Raw genomic sequence first — 18,956 nt, 5'->3', positions numbered from 1 at the left:
AACAGACAGACTGACTGACTGGTCGACGGAATTACTGAGAAATATCTTTAGCTTTCATTTTAGACTTCACGTCTCCCGAAATAAAACTGCGAACAAAGTTCCTTGTTTCACTTTGTTCGCAGTTTTATTTCGGGAGACGTGAAGTCTAAAATGAAAGCTAAATTCGTCTCAAACTCACGCTCAGCCTTAAGATCTATTTGAGAAATATCTTACAAATTATTTGACAAAAACTAAACAACTGGACTTAGTAAAGTTTTTCATATCATGGACCTTTACCTTTAGGTGGCATACAATTTTCTTTGCTTCTAGCTCTTGAATGTTTTGTTCTATCGGCAAGATATTTATAAAACGTGTTTATAAATATTATGTTTCCTCTTACTAAGTTTATCCACCTCTAATGCATAGTGTAATAGTGGTTATTATAATGAAGACAGTAATGATCATCATGTGCTATCGACCCAGTTTTTTTATTATAATTTCTTTGATTATCTTTTTTATGTTATCGGATACTACACAAAGTTTGATAATTGTCTAACTTGAACTATTATGCTAGGTTTCATGTACAAGAGAATAACAGATCAGGTGATAAAACAGATCAACCCACAGTTATTTGTTGAAAGAGCCCTACGGGTCGAGAAAAACAAGTACGTAGTGGTGTGGTGTGGTGTGGTGTGGTGTGGTGTGGTGTGGTGTGGTGTGGTGTGGTGTGGTGTGGTGTGGTGTGGTGTGGTGTGGTGTGGTGTGGTGGTGTGGTGGTGTGGTGTGGTGTGGTGTGGTGTGGTGTGGTGTGGTGTGGTGTGGTGTGGTGTGGTGTGGTGTGGTGTGGTGTGGTGTGGTGTGGTGGTGTGGTGTGGTGGTGTGGTGGTGTGGTGTGGTGTGGTGTGGTGTGGTGTGGTGGTGTGGTGGTTTAGTAACACTGTCACCATGTTTTATCATTTTGTTTTATTATTTTTTTTAAGACCATAATGGTTTTGATACCTTAAACATTAACACCGTATTATCTAAAAAAGAAGCTGTAGAAATATAACATAGCTGCAGCACATTTCGCTGATAGTTCCATTTTAAGATTGGTATTATATAATGAATATAAACATAACGCATTCTTTAGGTTGTACGTGGGGGTAAGAGAGTATGAGCTAGATGGTAATGTCAGCGTTATCGGATTTGGAAAGGCTGCCCTGGATATGTTCATTCCAATTAAACGGTAAGGAAATATTCAGATGAGTTGGAGGGGGTTCAGGTAACTTAATAAAATTAATTCGAATTTGATTTAAGCAGTTCATTTATCTTGTTGATTATTCGTTTTAAGGTTTAAAAAGATCAGTTTAAGTCTTAGTTGTAGTGAACGTACGGAACGTTCACTAAAAATAGTTTGTGAACGCGTTTGCTAAAAGATTTTAACGTTCGGAACATAAGGAACGTTAATTGCTATTATGAAATTAAAATACCGGACATAGCCCAATTATCCGGCTAAGTACTATAGCGTTTCCATTGCCAGGCCTTCAGGGCCTTGAGGTATGTTACAAATACAAATGTTGTTTGATCTTGAGCCCCATTTCTGGATAGAAGTCGACTATTTATGCTCAATTCTCGAGCCGATAATAGTCTTGCTTAGATTTTCAGACAATAGTCTTAAGATTCCTGTTGGTTTCATCGGTGTAATTTATTACAAATATTATCTGTTCACCTTAAAGTTAGCAAATTTTGCTTTCCGCAATAGAAACCATAAAAGTGATATGGTTAGTCTTGCCAACAAAAGGTGGCTCGAGCTCCATTCCCCTCTACATTCAGTAGGGTTTTGTGTTCACCCGGCTTATCAGGGATATGATCAGCACACGAATCAGGATGTCTGGAAGGAGTTTCTTGATGTCATGGACACGTGGTGTGACGGCGCAACAAAGAAGAAGATACTTTCGCAGCACACGTTCTACCGAGAGAAAAGATGCTCATTCTCTACTGACGCTGCCTCAAGTTTTAGCCAAGATTCTGACGATCCAGTCTCTTGGTGGAGCAACTTCGGTTGCGAGGTACCCGAACTACAGAGTTTTGCAATGAAAGCGCTGTCGCAATCGACATCAGCCTCACCCTGTGAGACGAATTGGAGCTTGTACGACTGGGTATTAAACAAAAAAGAAACCGCCTCACAGTTGACAAGCAGCGAGACCTTATATTTATGTTAACGCAAGTTTGCGTCTTATGAACAATTCACGAATTAAAGAGCAATAATTTCATTACTATTTGCTATACTAGTGACTTATTTTTATTCATTATTGTTTATTTACTGTCTAATTCCGACAACATGGTTTTCTCTCATTGTTTATGAATGACCCCTTAAAGTTAAAAACTATCGGAAAAATTATCAAAATATTGACTAACGTTCACTAACGTTCACAAACGTTCACTACAAAATGATTGGAACGTACGTTCAGTACGACTAAGTTCAGCGTTCACTACAACTAAGGTTTAAGTATAATTGTAACGAAAAATATTTGATAAGATGTACTTTAAACAGTTAAAAATCAACTCAAAAATTTTGTCCGAGCGCATATTTTTAATAATTCATTACATGAATAACAATGAAAATCATATTGAATGAAACGCGAATTAAGAAATAATTGTACATTTAAACATCAATAATTGATAATTATTGTAATTTGATAAGCATAAATTAATAATGAGTATTGTAATAAAACAAATAATATATTTATGTATGGATAACTACAGTAATTAAATTACTAACACAAAGTATAAAAAAGAAGTTAAACTCAAACTCTGGATTTTCCACACGAAAGAATGTGCAGTATGTATGCAGTTTTATACACTCACATTTAAACGGGGTGAACTTTTAAATTACTCTTATTTTCAGTGAAGTATTTAAAACTCAGTGCGTCAACGCAACTGGCTATTCTGAACTGGACAAATTTGTCGGTCATCAGATATAATTTGTCATCTTACATCTAATCCTATCATTAAATACTTACTCTGATTTATCACTATTATACTGGTCATTGGTCAAGCTCTAAGATTAATCAAGTGTGCCCTATCGTAATGTTAGTATGCTTCATAACAAGCTGTTACATTAGTGGAGCGAACAAATTAAGGAATAATTCACTATTAAAGTATCTATCACTCGGAAGCGGAAGAACTTGACTCATTATCACAAATCTTGTACTGTTCTCCACTATTGTTAAAACTTAGAATGGGCACAACTAAAGAAACCACACAGACCAGGGCCAGACAGCCCCAGAAAATACCCGCACGATGGAAATCCTCCTCAAATACCTGGTCTATGAAACCTGCCAGATATGCTCCAAACGCGTACGACAGGCCATTACCAGCTATCCAAAGAGAAGCCATGGTATGTTTCTGACTATCACTGGGTTCCCTGGCTCTGGCGGTGCAGTAGAGGTATATCATAGCGGGAGTGGTGTTGATAGTGCTGTATGCGTCAGACATTCCAATAAGGCAGAGTAAAGGATAGGTAGCAATGTGAGCAGCGGAGATCCACTGCGGAGACGCATCGTTAGCAGGGAAGATGAGGAAAGCAGCTACTGTGTCGATAGTGCAGCACAGTAGAAGAATGTGGAGGATTTTGTTGGAGCTGCCGGTGAAGAGGAATGTGATGATGACGTTGACGATGGCGATGGAGATCATCAGAACGAAGAGAGGCGTACTTGCTGCCACCACGGAGAATCCTAGCTTTACTGCTGCGAACTTTGGTAGAGCCAGTTGGAGGTAGCTGAGGTAGGCAGTCAGGATGTAGGACTGTACGAGAGGAATAAAACTCCTGTATGGGAGAGAACTAATGGCCCCACTCTTATCATCTTCTTCAAACTTGAAGTCAAAGTCCTTAGTGACGAAGATAACGTAGGCAGCGGCAGACAGAGCAAAGGCAAGGCATCCAAATATGTAGAGTGGGGGCGCGTAACCATTCCAAGTGTTGTAGATCCAGTTAGCGATGACCGGCACCACTCCATGTGGAATAACCGCTCCCAGATAGTAAGTCCCATTAACTTTTCCCATATCATCCCTGAAGTAAGCTGACCCCAGAGAGAGACTACTGAGGGTAACAGAGCTCATCAGGCCTCCTTGGATCCCCTGAAAGAGACAAGTCAGGATCTGGAACAGGACTTTGTTGTGAGGTAGAGGGGGCTCCTTAGTGTCCAGGAGCACTGTGTACACCACTGCTGCTAGGATCATGCACACACCGTGTCCGAACAGACCAAAGAGGATGACACAGCGAGCGGAGAAGAATCTGAGGATCGTTTTGTTGAGGAAACCCATGAGGACGTAGCCGACGATGTAGTTTGCTTTGAATAGTCCGTAAACGTAACCTGAAAATATGGTTTAATTGTCTTAGTACTTAATTAAAAAAGTTTCGTCAATTTGTATCGTCAATTTTATATGATATGCCCATATATTAATATCACATTTACTTTCACTCTTGCACCAGGTTTAATTTATTTGAAAATCTTAAACGAGTTTATAAAATGATACATTTAAAAGATTGGTGGAAATTGGAACTTTAAAGCGAGTTTACCTGTTATACCATGTTGATCAGCAAAGAGCGCTAGGAACCCATCACGAGCACTGAAGCACATATTAGTGATAAAACAGCACAGAGCAATCAAGAACAGGGCCCACTTCTTTTTCCGTTTGTGAGCCTCATCTGTCCTCTCCGACTCCAGGAAGGATTTTTCCATGCCTAGTAGTAGTGTCCCGATAGCTATTTGAGTGAGTTAGTGGTAGTTAGTAAGAGAACGGCAAAGTAGGCTGAGCAATATTGCAAATCAATTTTCTCGAGTGGTTGAATCTTTAGCATCGAACATGCTTAAATAATAAATATCCAGACTAACAATTTAACTTAAGAGGTTCTTGTTTCGCATCTAATTGGCGACCGACTCGGACCATAATAATACAATTACAAGCATAAATATGTCTGAGAAAAAAACTGACCCCCAAGAAAAATACGTAGAATTGTCTCAATGTTTTTGGAATAGCATTGCAATTTTAATACAGTAAAACCTCTTTAGCTCTTTATACCGGCCCTCTCGGGGGGAAACAAAAAGTTACAGTTAATTGACTTAAAGTTTGGGAGAAAATAAGAGGACCGCTATAGAGAGGCACGCTATAGAAAAGTTCGGCTGTAAAACAATTTGACTAAGCTACTGGTACTACAACAATCGCAATGCTTTTCAATATCTTCGTTTGATTGGCTATATTAAGCAACAAACCTACAATTTAATAGATCATAATATTTGATACAAGAGAAACGCCATTTTCGGACGTGAGGAAAGTTAGGACTCCTCCAACGTCATCAAGTAATTCACATGACGTTATCTCGAGACACTGAAGAACTGGAATTTATCTGACATTTAAGAACCAATTGAAAGTAAAACAAATCAAGCAAAACTATTCGAGCGAGGGACTACATAGATGGGAGCATCTAAATCACTTCTGTTGAAGGACATCTGGTTCAGATTCTGAGTCGCCGACAGGGGTTGTTCTTCAGCGTACCTCTGAGCGATGCGAGGAATTGATTCCCGCACTATATAGTGACAACACTATATAGTGACAACACTATAATATAGTGACAAGCACTTTATAATGACATGTCACTATATGGTGCTGTCGTTATAAAGTCGTTACAGGGCGAGGTAGCAGTGACACATGGTAAGAGGGTTGTTCTTGTACCCGAGCAGAGGTGAGAGCGGTGTCCATGGGGTTTCCTCCTGGAGTAGATCCGTCAGAACCCAGAAGCTGTTAAACTTTAGTTTGATTAGTGATGAATTTGGAGAAGGTATGCATGTTGAAATAATTCGATAATCGATACCGCTGTCGTTCATTTTCCAGAATTTGTAATTAAGATCTAGGCCTGGAGGGGGTTCTTGAAACATATAAATAATCTAGGCCGCGATTTACACCTGATCGGCTGATGAACTTGCCTCATGTTTCCAAGAATGTTTCGCCATGCAATATTCGTCACAGAACATTGAAATTGATAAACGTGGTCTGTTTTATAACTAAAGCAAAATGAAAGAGACCCTAGAACTAAGATGTCAAACTGATCAAAAATATTTCACTACGAAAATGATAATACAATTATGACATTTATAGACAATGCTATCTGACGTGGCATAAGAATTAATGGTCGTCATAGAAACAATCTTTAAATATAACCAGTTTCCAACAGCTACAAGACGTAATATCACTAGAGCACCTATTGAGCACGTGCTTCGTGCGCTATGACCCGTGACCGCAGTTATCTCACTTTTTCCTGATCGGTAATTGTGCACGTGATTCGACTAACTGCTGTGATAAATTATATCGATGGCTCGGGCTCTAACTACTTTGTGGCCTCTGATCCAGTGCTACTCTACACGTGCAAATCGGCAATAGTAATGCTATTTCGATTTGTGGGCCGCAATACATCTTTTATTCCTTAACGAAGGAATCCCAAGAATCCAGACGTGTGCACGTGGGAAATAGAATCTGCTGGAAAAAGAAAAGATCTAGATATTTTTGAGTGCACGTGCTGGGTGCGCCACCTATTCTTTAATTATCTGTACTTAATCGCTGATCGTTTTAAGGGTGGTCAGATCATTTGGAGTAATAGGTTTTTTGCTCGACGAGATAAAGAGCTGATAGATTAAACTACGTAATGGCCAAAATGATTAATTATTATGTCCTTATTGCGAAATAATGGGATCTCACAAGACAAGAAAGCTTTTGTAGTCGCAAGTATTTCGTCAACAGATCCGCTAAAAACGAAGGAAAAATAAAATGCGACAAGTGAACTGCGCAGTTTATCGTGATGATTATAAGCAGCAAATTTCTTAGCGAACCTGAAACAGAGTTCAATTGTTAATATCGACAATAATAGAGTATAGACTACATGGAAAATATAAATTGCTTTTGCCAGAGCAAATATCAACGACCAGCGTATCTGCATTTTGTTGTTTAGTCGTCCGTGGTTTCATATAAAAACACATCATAATTCATATTAACTCCTTATTTAGCAAACCGGAAAAAGTTGTAAAGATGGTGAGGAGACCAAGAAGTGGTTAACACCAGGATACGTTAACCACTTGCACTTCTATAAACACGTTACCACCACATACCAAGGATAGTTCTAAAGAATATAAGATACTCACAGTGCCCGGAATCATAGCAAAAATTAAAAAAACGCTCTTATAGTTTATACTTGTGCAAGAAATGAAGTATTTCCCTGAGTCAGTACTCAGTATCAAACTCTATTATTCTATAGTAGCATAATATGCCAAGTGCCAAAATACCGCTCCGACCTTGTAAGTAGCACTGCTTAGTGATTGGTTTGAGAAATATAGTTGCTTTAATATTCTTTAAAGGACTACTACTAGCTATCACCGAGACCAACATTAAAATTGCTTCCCTTCCTAGCTTATTTTCGATAAACATCTACGCCAAACGTATTATTCTCAAGCAATAGTCAATTGGATGAATAGACGGCGCCTGGCTCGTCTTTCTGTTTCGGACAATATTCCAGGCCTAAGAATGTCGAATAGATAGCCATCGCAATCAGAGTAAAATTAAACCATCAGATAAGATAAAAACTAATTTTTCTACCTGTCGCCCTATAGCTTAGATTTTCCACCAGTCGACTGTCAAACTCATCAATCAATCATTTAGATTTTAGGTAGAAGGAGAGGGGTCAAAGAGAAGGCCGAGGGGACAGCAAGGAAAAAGTTCAGAGGTTTTGAGTAGTGTAGAAGTAGTAGGAGTTCGGGAAACGGGAAGTTGAAATTGAGGATGTGGAAGAGGATAGAAATAGTTAGACGGATCAGAGACAATAAGAATCGGGCAATCGAATTTAAAAGAAATGATTAATCTAAAGATAAGAGAAGGTAGGTGCGGTTCACCCCTTTATACACACATGACACATCACTAGCCTATCCTCCTTTGACCTAATTTAATCGTCGTCAAATTTCCTCATATGGCCCTACTATACTGGCCAAATTCTCATGTCTAAGTGATCAAGATTCCAGGCTGTCATTTAAAAAAACGATCGCCAAGAGAAACGCCACTTGAGGATGCGAGGAGGGTTATGGTGTTATGACTCCTCGAACTACATTAGATATATTCCTTCTGTATTACGTTAGCCACATTTTGGCCATTTTAAACCACCTTCCGTAAGCCACTAAGTGTTTGTGTACAAATCATAGTTACAATCATACCCGGCAGGATCATAAAGCAGGATATCTTAGGATTCAGTTTGATCCTTGGCCCTTGAAATTAGTATTACTGTTGACAAGGCTTAGACATAGGCAATACGGCACAGAAAGAACCAGTTGCAGTTGAAATATAAACTTATTATCAATTACGCTGGCATATCTTCATAATCCTGATTAGCGTAATACCGGTTTGACAGGACCAACAATAATGAAAATAAGCAGCTGGCACTAAATGCAGCCGAAAGTACTTACTAATGGCAGTCAAATGCACCTTGGCCCATATAAATAGGATCTTAAGGGGACAGTGGCTATCTCTGCGATTGAGATATTTCCAAATAGTGTTGGAATTATAAACTGGTATACCAACCCATGAATGACACTTTAAGTGTTCGTTTACTGAAATTAATCTCTAAATACATTTGGACGTACTTATATTAATCTAGTCAACTTTCTCCATTTCGTCAGTGCATTCAACTGCATTTGGATTGAAACACGATATTTCCAAGCTGGCAATCAAGTCAGCTGCTACCAAAATTGAAATACGAACAAAAACACTGAATTATCCAAGTGCATCATAACTAAAGATAATCAACAAATTAGGAAGACCGAAGACCTCTGCAAAAGAAACTGCAAGGTGTCTATATTAAACGAATTGGGGATATGAGGTACTTGATTATGATTACCTGACAGTGACCAGTAGGGCAGATCCATGTATTATGCCAAATAATGACGAGATGGTTCCTGAGCACATGGGCCGTAGTGGTATGAAATAATTAATAATTATATCCAATAATTATATCCAGAGATCCTAAGCGTGGCGTCTTTTGAGACTGTAATTGATTCCGGATAATATATTATCTGCACGTAGTTGGTATGCTTTTTTGGCCAAGGTGTCTTTTCAAAAGAGAGCTGATGATAGTCTATTCTGTGATACCAAGAAAACGACAAGATGAACTCGGCAAATTCAAAAGTGGCATCTGCAGCGTCAGATCTAGCATCACCAGTTATATGTCACAGAAACGTCACACTAATCAGTACTCGTAACTGTCATTAACTTCATTAAATCTTAATCGCTATTTATAGTTAACCATTCATCATCCCTGAAGCCCTCGCTATCCTTGATCTCTCGATGGAGATTTCATTATTTTGCTCATAATATTTGGCCAAACATTATAATTGTCTCTTACTCACGACAGATTAAAAATGAATAAGTCATGCAGTACGTCACGTCGGGGACTGCATCATTTGACACTGACTAGACTATACGTAACGCAAACTCCTCCAGTCCTCCTCGCACACCTCACATTGGGCCCAAAACTAGACTTGTGAGTGCCTAAATCCACAAGTATGCAAAAATATTACGCCGAAATTTTAAGAAAATAGTACTAGAGATAATCTATATTCCCGATATATTGTTAGTTCAGCTTAAAATTTCAGTCAAAATGAGAATTTTGAACCAGATAAAATCTCCAACGATGCGAAAACTATGATACCTTGGAAATATCTTCCTTTACTCAAAATCATATTATAATTGAGTAATTTAAAAAAAATTCATACTCGTGATCGTGTGCGGATGCTGGTTCTACAGTGCAGAACCAAGGACCACACACTTGAAACTTCTACTTAATTTCCGGAATGAATCAGTCCTTACCAACGGATGCCAAGTTGGCATTGACAACGTTGTAGTGAAGTCCTGCCTTAAGAATTCCTAGAGAGTACCGAAATAAATTCGGCGAGTCAAATTTGACGGAGATGATAAAATGAGTGGGCAACCGCTAACCATCTTCTACCTGGTCGTACCATCTTCATAGCCAATTAATAATGCAATGATAACTCGGAATTTCAGATTTAATCGCGGTTCTAGTACAAGCACCAGTTGGTTGTAGAATCCAATAAAGTAATAAAAATGGCAAGAAAATAAGATGCGTGTCCTGGCGCCATCACGTGATCAGTAACGGACTGATATATTGGGTGAATACTGAACTAGTTGTCCGATCAAGTAGTATTTAGGTCGTCCGCCATTTAAAACGATTGAAAATTAAGGTCTGGGTTTGAAATTTATATTAAATTCGTTAAAGTAATCCAGACAAACAGTTAATATGCCAGACCACCAGATTAAGGGTTGCCGGTATGGTTTTACCATGCTGATGATGATGATCATGGTACAACCCCGAGCTTAAATTCCAACTAACAGTAACAGCTGTACAGGTCACTCTAACGTTATACAGTGTAACCATTCTTGAGGAGACCTTGACCTTTTTGTATCAATTTATTATTTTGAATATTCAACAACGTTGTCTAAAATCGAGAGCTCGTCCCCGCAATTATGATAATATGAATAGTGATATGATAAATAATGAGTGATAAACGTCTACGCTATGTGTTGTAGGGGTCATGGGCGGAGATCTTCAATTAATGCAATCTTAGACATTTAATATCGACAAAAACATGAGATCATGTATCAGAACGTCAGAAACTATCGTAAAGAGTAACGGTGCAAAGCAAGAGCGTCAAACTCGATGAGTTAAAAACTCAAAAGTGACTCAATAATAAAGTTAAGGATCGTTGAGAATGGATATTAATTATAACTATTATGCGGTATGCTTCAACTCAATACCAGTGCAATCTAGTTGACGAGTTAAAAGGTGACCCAGTTAATACCTTACCTTTCATACTTTTGAATAGGATATTTAAGGTTCGTTGAGAATGGATATTAATTACTATGATTATGCGGTATGCTTCATTTCAATGCTAGTCCAGTTGACGACTTAAAAAATGACTCCACCGATCAGAAATATAATGATAGATGAGAATAGATATCAATTTCATCTATCTATTCATCTTCCGAGTACTATTATTTGGGCTTTAGAGGTGCAAACTGTGAACACCCTGTCAGGGAATAATCTTGTAACGCATCAGCCCAACTTCTCTCCCAACTCTCAAAAACGTTTGAACTTAAATTTAAAGCTAAATTGTTGAACATAGGATACATAACATGAAGACGTTGTTGTAACTTTGTATGAAAAGCATTAATAGTGCATAACAACTCAGTAACACTCTACAAATCCACGGTTACTTAGTAACGCTCTGGTTACTTAGTAACATACTGGTCCACTGCATCAACTTAGTAACACTCAATAGAATCATGGCAACGCCCTACATTGACTTAGTACACCACAGAGCTCGATAAAAGCTATCATCATTGAACAAATCCCACGACCTTCTCGTCAACAAATTGTTGCTGTCCTAACTAGAAGTTAATTGTAATTTAAACACCCTTCTTAAGTTATTAACACTACCTCTAGACTCCCCGTCAAATCCTTTGCAAAACCGGTTATAGTTGGTACGTTAAATACGGTCGCTTAGTAAAGCTGTAGGTAGTGCCGCTGATGGTAATCTTGAGTGGTTTCCAGATTAATGGGGCACCTTATTTCGTGGTTAAGTAGTTATAATACCATAATACATTTAACCTTATAGTTATAAGTTCAGATTAGATGAACTTAAGTTCTAGAGAACTGGTTTAATTTGGCGTGGGACCACGTCACGTCATGATAGAGAAGTGATGACGTCATGATAGGGAAGTGATGACGTCATGATAGAGCAGTGATGACGTCATGGTAGAGAAGTGATGACGTCATGGTAGAGAAGTGATGATGTCATCACTTGCACTCATCATAGAGAACAGGACAGACACCAGTAAGTTACGTCATGTGAATTATATTTTTATGAGGACTTTGTTATGTCAATTCATTCCATCACCCAACTTTTGAGAGGACAGCTGTTGTTCAATGGCTAGATATTGAGTTATCCCTCACTAATGGTGGACACTGGACACATTATCAGGGCTGTCTTGTTCTTATTCCTACTTGGCCCTATTCTTTACCTTAAGTGGTCCTAACACTAGTGCAAGACAAAACATTGATGAAAAGTAGTAGTATTTCAACATGATAATATTCCTCGGTTCGAAAATAGACCAATAAAGAAGTGCTCACAAAAGATGCTCTTCTAAATCACAATGTGATGCCCATAATCCCAATTATACAGGAATTACCGAACTAGAAAGCCCTCAACCATGAAAATCAACGAATCGCGACCCTCGTGTCGAAAACGAATAATTTAAATGTCAAAAATTGAGAGCAGCACCTCAATTTAACGGCTGAGCGGTGAATGAGGTCATATTTTCATGGCGTTCTGGCTGTTGAATCTAGTACTTTAATTACTCCACTTTCAGCTTCTATTCTCCGAAATTAATCCCGAAAGGGAGTGGTTAAAGATTTAAAGGGTCATATGTGTTATAGTGGACTGTACAGTGATTGTTTAGGGTGTCACAAGAGAAAGGAGACCAAGTTATTTGTATTAATAACTCTAGAAGTTCAGCCTGAGAACACCATTAGAATTTACGGGGTGTGTGGGGTAGCCCATTCGTGGAGGTCTTGGCAGGCGTGTTCCAACCGATGGTAAGACAGTAGATTATATGTGGGAGAACGTCAACCAAAAGAGTGAAAACTGAAGAAACTGAAGAAACAGAACTACAAGATCTTGAAATTCGCAATTCGTTGTACGAAAAATAACTAATATATTTATAAGTATAACTTTGAATACTAGTTCAAGAAGTAATGTAATGTGTGGTGTTTTCTCGCCGTGGACTAACGACATAATCCACGTTAAGCAGACATCTATCAATTCTGCTAAGTCATGCAATCAACATGATCATAATAGCTGTCAAAATCGTAGATAATTAAATCGGCTACAAACACTGCTAATCAATTTATACGAATTCTAAACAAATTCAAAGAACCCCCAATATTCAAGTCCACAGTATATATTATAGTGTTACCTAATCGATCGATTTAGTATTATCATATCTTCATATTTGATTATTAATTTCGGAAGGGTCATCTTGATTTTTACTTTATTTTAAATCATCAGATTACTTTGAAAAATTTATTTTTAATTTTTCAGAAAGCTGGGGAGGCATATAAAGCGCAGCTATTTCTCTATACCGGAGTCATCTCACGTTACCATGACTACAAATAGCAACACAATAGATACGAGTAGCAATTCCTCAGAGGTAGTTGCACGTGCAGCGCGCAACAACCTGCCTGACGAGAACACTCTCGCTATTACAGGAGATATTATCAAGTACTCGGAGAGTTTATCAGAGGGGGATCTGTGTATCTGTCTCATATCAGGTGAGTTGGTAGTTGGAGGAATTTTGCTTACAGCTTGTTTAAAATACGTGGTCCAGCAAAGGTCAACTTTCTTACTTTTTTATTGTTAATTAATTCAATAGCTCTAGCTGATAATACTTTAAGTTTAAGTGGGGTGCTGGTTTCAGAAAATTGCGAAAATTGATAAATATAAATTCATCGAATTTTAAATTTAATTGTTTTCTTCCCCACTTTACACCAGACACCACCTATGATTCCTCACTGCAGGTGTATTTAGGTGGCGGATCCGCTCTGCTGTGTGATCCTGTAGTTCCGTTACCGGACATGATAGATACTATAAAACTACTAACTTCTCACTCTGCTACTATACAACAGGTAATACTACTTCTAACTTCTCTTTTTAGTAGCATCTAAAGTTTGGGTTTTCTCAATTCAGGACGTTATTGAGAACATTAGCTTAAGGAAGTCGTTGCTTGATCTTTAAGAGTAGAGCTACGAAACCCTAATGTTGGCCGTGTTTCCAGCATGTGAATATGAATTATGAATATCTGAAATTGAAAGAAAAATTAATGTATATCCCTAAGCATGTAACTACATAACTACATGTAACTAAATAGGTTATCATTATTATTTATCAGAGGATTCGCTTGGCTTTACGACCAGATACCACACTAACAACTAAATTACATATTTATTTCCGGTTTTTTCTTCTTCTTATTTTTGTTCTCTTTTCATTTACTTTTTGTTGTTAAAAATCAAACAAGAACGGAAAACTATTAGGTACCTATCGCAATTGTAATTAAAAACGTTTTCCGAGCAGCTAACGTGAGTTCACTAATCACTGACTGTAAAACTTTATGAGAAGTGAGAAACATTAAGTTTAAAACCATTTGACTTCAAGTAGTCAAATAAATTTAAACACTTTATTTTCGGCATCAATATCGCCATTGGTATTTAGGAATTAGATGCATACCATTTTCCCATCATTGATACACTATTTGAAATAGGACATCACTACAAAAAAAAGTAAGATCAAATGCGTTGCATCACTTTAAAGTTTAAATTTGCAAAATTTGCAAAATAGTTGGCACTAAACTGACAAGCTATGCATCTGAAAATAGTCTGATTCTGAAATGAGGTCTGTGTTGAGGGCACTTACCTCTTACAACCATAGCTTATACCGTGCAGCCATAGTATTGATAACCTGGCTAGTAAAAGCTGGAAATTAAATAGGAATGCACTTAAAACTGGCTGTTTGCGTATTTCGCTGCTAGATCACGTGACATTAAAATGCAAGCCCCTCACCATCGGACAACCTTCTGCATCCAGATTTGGACATCTCACAATACACCCCGTGGTCTAGTAGTAGGGTCTGGTGACGTTTTAGAGTGCATTAAGTTAGTCTGGGTGTCGGTAACAGGTCCCGTTAAGAATCACGTGACCTGTGACGTAGCAATATTACGATCCAAGTACATATTTGGAAGTCTGAGCGATACGTTTCACCATGCAATCTTGGATGGAAATAAGTACAAAAGACTCAGCTCCCATGACACATGATATCATTTCCTTTACTTGCCACTCTCTACAGTCATGACTCACTGTTCCAGACCCCACAAATACGGCAGCTACGATGACTACGATAGAGAGGGAATGTTTACCACTGAAGCTAACTGTATGCAGTTCCTCCTCGACATGAAGATCTTGCGGACTCACAACCACTGCCCTAACTGTAACATACCCATGACCCTGGCCCAGTGTGCTGCAACACAATGCATAACTCGCTGGAAATGCCCGACATGTAAAAAGTGTATCACCCCTAAAGTTGGGAGCGTGCTGCACCGGAGCAGCATTACAGCCGGGCAGTTTATTGTAATCATGGCTGGCTTCTCAGACGGGAAAGCTGTCGGGGAAACAGCTTTTGAGGGAAGTGTCTCCAGAGCTACAGTTCGCAAATACTTCAAGAAGATACGTGAGCGGATTGCTGCTGAAGTCAACACGGATACAGACGAATCTCCGGAGACGGTGTGGAGAAGACGGAAGGGTTTAACAGGTTCTGGAGAGGAGGTGGCTGCGCGGATATTCTCTAAAGAGCTCCCTGCTCTTCTCTATTATAGGAACTTTTAAATCTGCAATATTTTTTGTGCAAACTGTTAGATTTAAGTCTGGATTAATAAGATATAAATCACAGGGCCACGATCATAGTGCCACGACTCAGTTTGTTGGTTTGTCATGGCGAGAGTATTGACTAAGCGTTCACAAAAGGTGAATAGTTTGAAATTACAGCGCTTAGTTATTTAGTCTCATCTCATTCTTAGTTATTTAGTCTCATCTTATGCTTAGTTATTTAGTCTCTACTGTTTACTGTCACTGTAAGATTAGAAGTAATATATGAAATTTAAGCTAAGCTTGAATAATCTAAATGCAAAGCGAATCCGTTAAAGATTAATATAAATGATTATATTCGCATTTTATCAATTGGTATAACTCTGGGTCATTATTATTTAGATGGAGGGAATTCCTAACTTATATATAGATATAAATTACCATTAAAATGCGATCTCAATATGTCAGTAATTTATTGATCAACTCACTATTATAATTATATTGGAGTGTTGTGAATTTTAATTTATCTATTAGGTCGGGAAAGAATCAATCCCGTACTATTAAAATGATTCGCTTAAACTACGATCTACACCAAATGAATGTTTACCGACTGAACATGTTCTCAACCCGATTCCCCAAACTAGTTGAACACAGTGCGAACATACCTCTGTAAAGTAAAGGGAGGTGGTCTGGCCCGCTTCATATCTCCTGCTACGATACTATCTCTGATAATATCAGATGTCATCGGGGATCCTATCAACTTCATAGCAAGTGGTCCAACCCTACCCACCAAGGTGAATATTTTAGAATTTTACCCTTTTCTATTTTCCACACGTTAATGATTTGTAAATTTCCAATCATAACCTAAACTTGAAAAATGAAGCTCTGCTATGAAACTGAACTATGAAACTTAACTATGAAACTTAACTATAACCTCCGCTCTACCAAGGTGACAAGAGATGACGTCATCAGAACCTTGGCAGAACTCTCCGTGACTCCCACCCAACTACCACAGTCGGTTCAGGGTCTGCTTCATTGCGAACATTCATCTGTTGCCACGTGTGGAAATGACATCTACAACCTCATCATCGCCTCCAACAAGGTCTTAATACACTTTCATCTTGTCTACCCTTGATTGGACATAATCTAGGTGTCGATACATTTAAATTTGTTATATATGTAACCCTGACTTAAACCCTGACTTAAACCTTATTAATCAATGCTACCATTTTATAGCACGGTAGTTTAACGGAAGTATACCTCTTTTTAGTATTGACAAGTGATGTCACGTGACCGCTGATAGATATCATCCTATTCCTGTTTAGGTAGCGTTAGATATAGCGTCACGTGTAAGTGAGAGCGAGGGATACAGTCCGTTTATTATTACAGACACTTTGGATGGGGAAGCTAGGTTAGAATTCTTCGTCAGTTTCGTCAACTTCTTTCAATTAGGATATCAACTATTTCAGCTGGCTTAATCGCGTTGAATGCAAATGGTTTTTATGTACACCGTTGACCGTACTGTTGATAAACTATACACTTACAGATTTTAAGTGTAGAATCTCAATTAAAAAATTATCATTTTAAACGAAAATCGATTTCGAATGTATGTACAAGTAAGATATGTAAATTATTCAATTTCCTCAGAGATGTAGCAAGAGAGCTGATGGAATGTGTGGCAATACCCTCTGAAGACAAAAAATACGAACATATCTCTCCTGAAACTGGTGGCAAGATCAGATCAGCTTTATCTTCTAAACATAACAGTTTGTACATTACATTACATTGCTATAAATTGGTTTTTTATAACAATGGAGCTGTTTAGTGTTTAATTATATAAACTAACCAACAAATCTGTGTTTTCTCAATAAATTATTAAGTTATTAGTATTTTCAATGAAATTTTTCATACTGCATTTAAAAATATCATGTACGTTAATAACTCAATACAATTTCATCGATGTGACGTTTCCACGTCATGTAATATATTCATCAGGCAGGTTTTATATGTATAAAATATTATACATATAAGTATAATATGTCATGTAAAAGTGTTGGGTGTGTCCTCAAGTTTCATCAGAACAGAAGCCCTAATTATTGTGTTCGTGTTAATAATATTACGAATATGTACAGATTATTCAACAATGTACAAAAGGGAAAAGTTAGGTCCCAATTTCTGGAAGAAATTACTAAAGAATATTAACTAAAGAATATTAACTAACGAATATGAACTAAAGAATATGAACTAAAGAGTATCAACTAAAGAATATCAACTAAAGAATATTAACTAAAGAATATTAACTAAAGAGTATTAACTAAAGAATATTAACTAAAGAATATTAACTAAAGAATATTAACTTAAGAATATCGATTAAAGAATATCAACTAAAGAATATCAACTAAAGAATATTAACTAAAGAATATCAACTTAAGAATATCAACTAAAGAATATCAACTAATGAATATTAACTAAAGAATATTAACTAAAGAATATCGATTAAAGAATATCAACTAAAGAATATCAACTAAAGAATATTAACTAAAGAATATCAACTAAAGAATATTAACTAAAGAATATTAACTAAAGAATATTAACTAAATATGTTTGATGACATCACATTATCCCCGCCGAACTGTTGTAGACACTAGACATACAGGTATTATTCATACGTACCCTTTTTTAGATTTATACACTAAATCCCGCCCTCAGATAGTGGTAAAAGGTGTTTAATATTTGGTGGAGAGACAACAGTGACAGTGCAAGGTGAGGGGCTGGGTGGGAGGTGCCAGGAAATGGCTCTAGCTGCAGCACTAATCCTCGGTCAGTTATTACAGTGTTTTTTATTTTGTTTCTATGTATATTATATATACATTATTTAGCCGCATAAGTGAATAAAAATCTCAACTGCCTGTCATATATAACAATTTTTTGAATTGTTAGTACTGAAATTATTATATGATGTGCAGCTCATTTAAAATTAAACGTCGTGGGTAAAACTTCATAACACTTTCAGGACAAGTTGACACAAGTTACAAGATCACTTTTCTAGCGACGAGCACTGACGGCCAGGATGGGCCCACTGACGCCAGCGGTGCTGTCATTACTCAAAACACAGCTTGCCAGGCACTTCAACAGGGATTGGATATGGGGGTCTTCTTGGAGGAGAGCGATTCGTATAGATTCTTTAGGTTGTTAAATGGAGGTGATAATCAGTTGAAGTCGGGACTTACAGGAACTAACTTAATGGATATTATTTTTATTTTTATTGACTTGTGAGGTTGATCATTACAGTATAGCAGTATGCAGACGTATAGTGTGTATCTTTAACAATTTCTTAATATTTTATTTTACAAAATGTATTACGAGGATAAAATGAAAGCTGATACATATTCGCACCGTTTTATCGGGGTTGAATGATACAATTTAATTCATATTTAGATGATTCACACATCAGAACAAACCGGTTGTTTTC

At 37.5% G+C, this 18,956-nt stretch overlaps 1 protein-coding gene across 1 annotated transcript; it reads left to right on the top strand.

Moving 5' to 3' along the window:
- Nucleotides 1-557: 557 nt before the first annotated feature.
- LOC134816696 (glycerate kinase-like) lies at nucleotides 558-18,938 on the top strand. Its single transcript, XM_063825653.1, has 10 exons — nucleotides 558-644; nucleotides 1,109-1,204; nucleotides 13,173-13,402; nucleotides 13,659-13,756; nucleotides 16,129-16,278; nucleotides 16,434-16,586; nucleotides 16,810-16,895; nucleotides 17,132-17,250; nucleotides 18,194-18,304; nucleotides 18,498-18,938. Exons 1-10 carry the CDS (start codon nucleotides 559-561, stop codon nucleotides 18,758-18,760), a joined length of 1,392 nt encoding a protein of 463 aa, XP_063681723.1. The 5' UTR covers nucleotide 558; the 3' UTR covers nucleotides 18,761-18,938.
- The last annotated feature ends 18 nt before the right edge of the window (nucleotides 18,939-18,956 follow it).

Source organism: Bolinopsis microptera, chromosome 6 (assembly GCF_026151205.1).
Source record: "Bolinopsis microptera isolate Bmic1 chromosome 6, MBARI_Bmic_1.0, whole genome shotgun sequence".
Classification (NCBI taxonomy): Eukaryota; Metazoa; Ctenophora; class Tentaculata; order Lobata; family Bolinopsidae; genus Bolinopsis; species Bolinopsis microptera.
Note: the sequence above shows the minus strand (reverse complement) of the source record. Positions and strands in the feature narration are given on the sequence as shown.

What these genes read in the sequence shown, in the direction of transcription:
- LOC134816696 (XM_063825653.1), top strand. Translation starts at nt 559, where the DNA reads ATGTACAAGAGAATAACAGATCAGGTGATAAAACAGATCAACCCACAG. An exon ending in CTACGGGTCGAGAAAAACAA is followed by an intron (nt 645 to 1,108) that starts GTACGTAGTGGT and finishes CGCATTCTTTAG; the next exon opens with GTTGTACGTGGGGGTAAGAG. An exon ending in ACTTTGGATGGGGAAGCTAG is followed by an intron (nt 16,896 to 17,131) that starts GTTAGAATTCTT and finishes CAATTTCCTCAG; the next exon opens with AGATGTAGCAAGAGAGCTGA.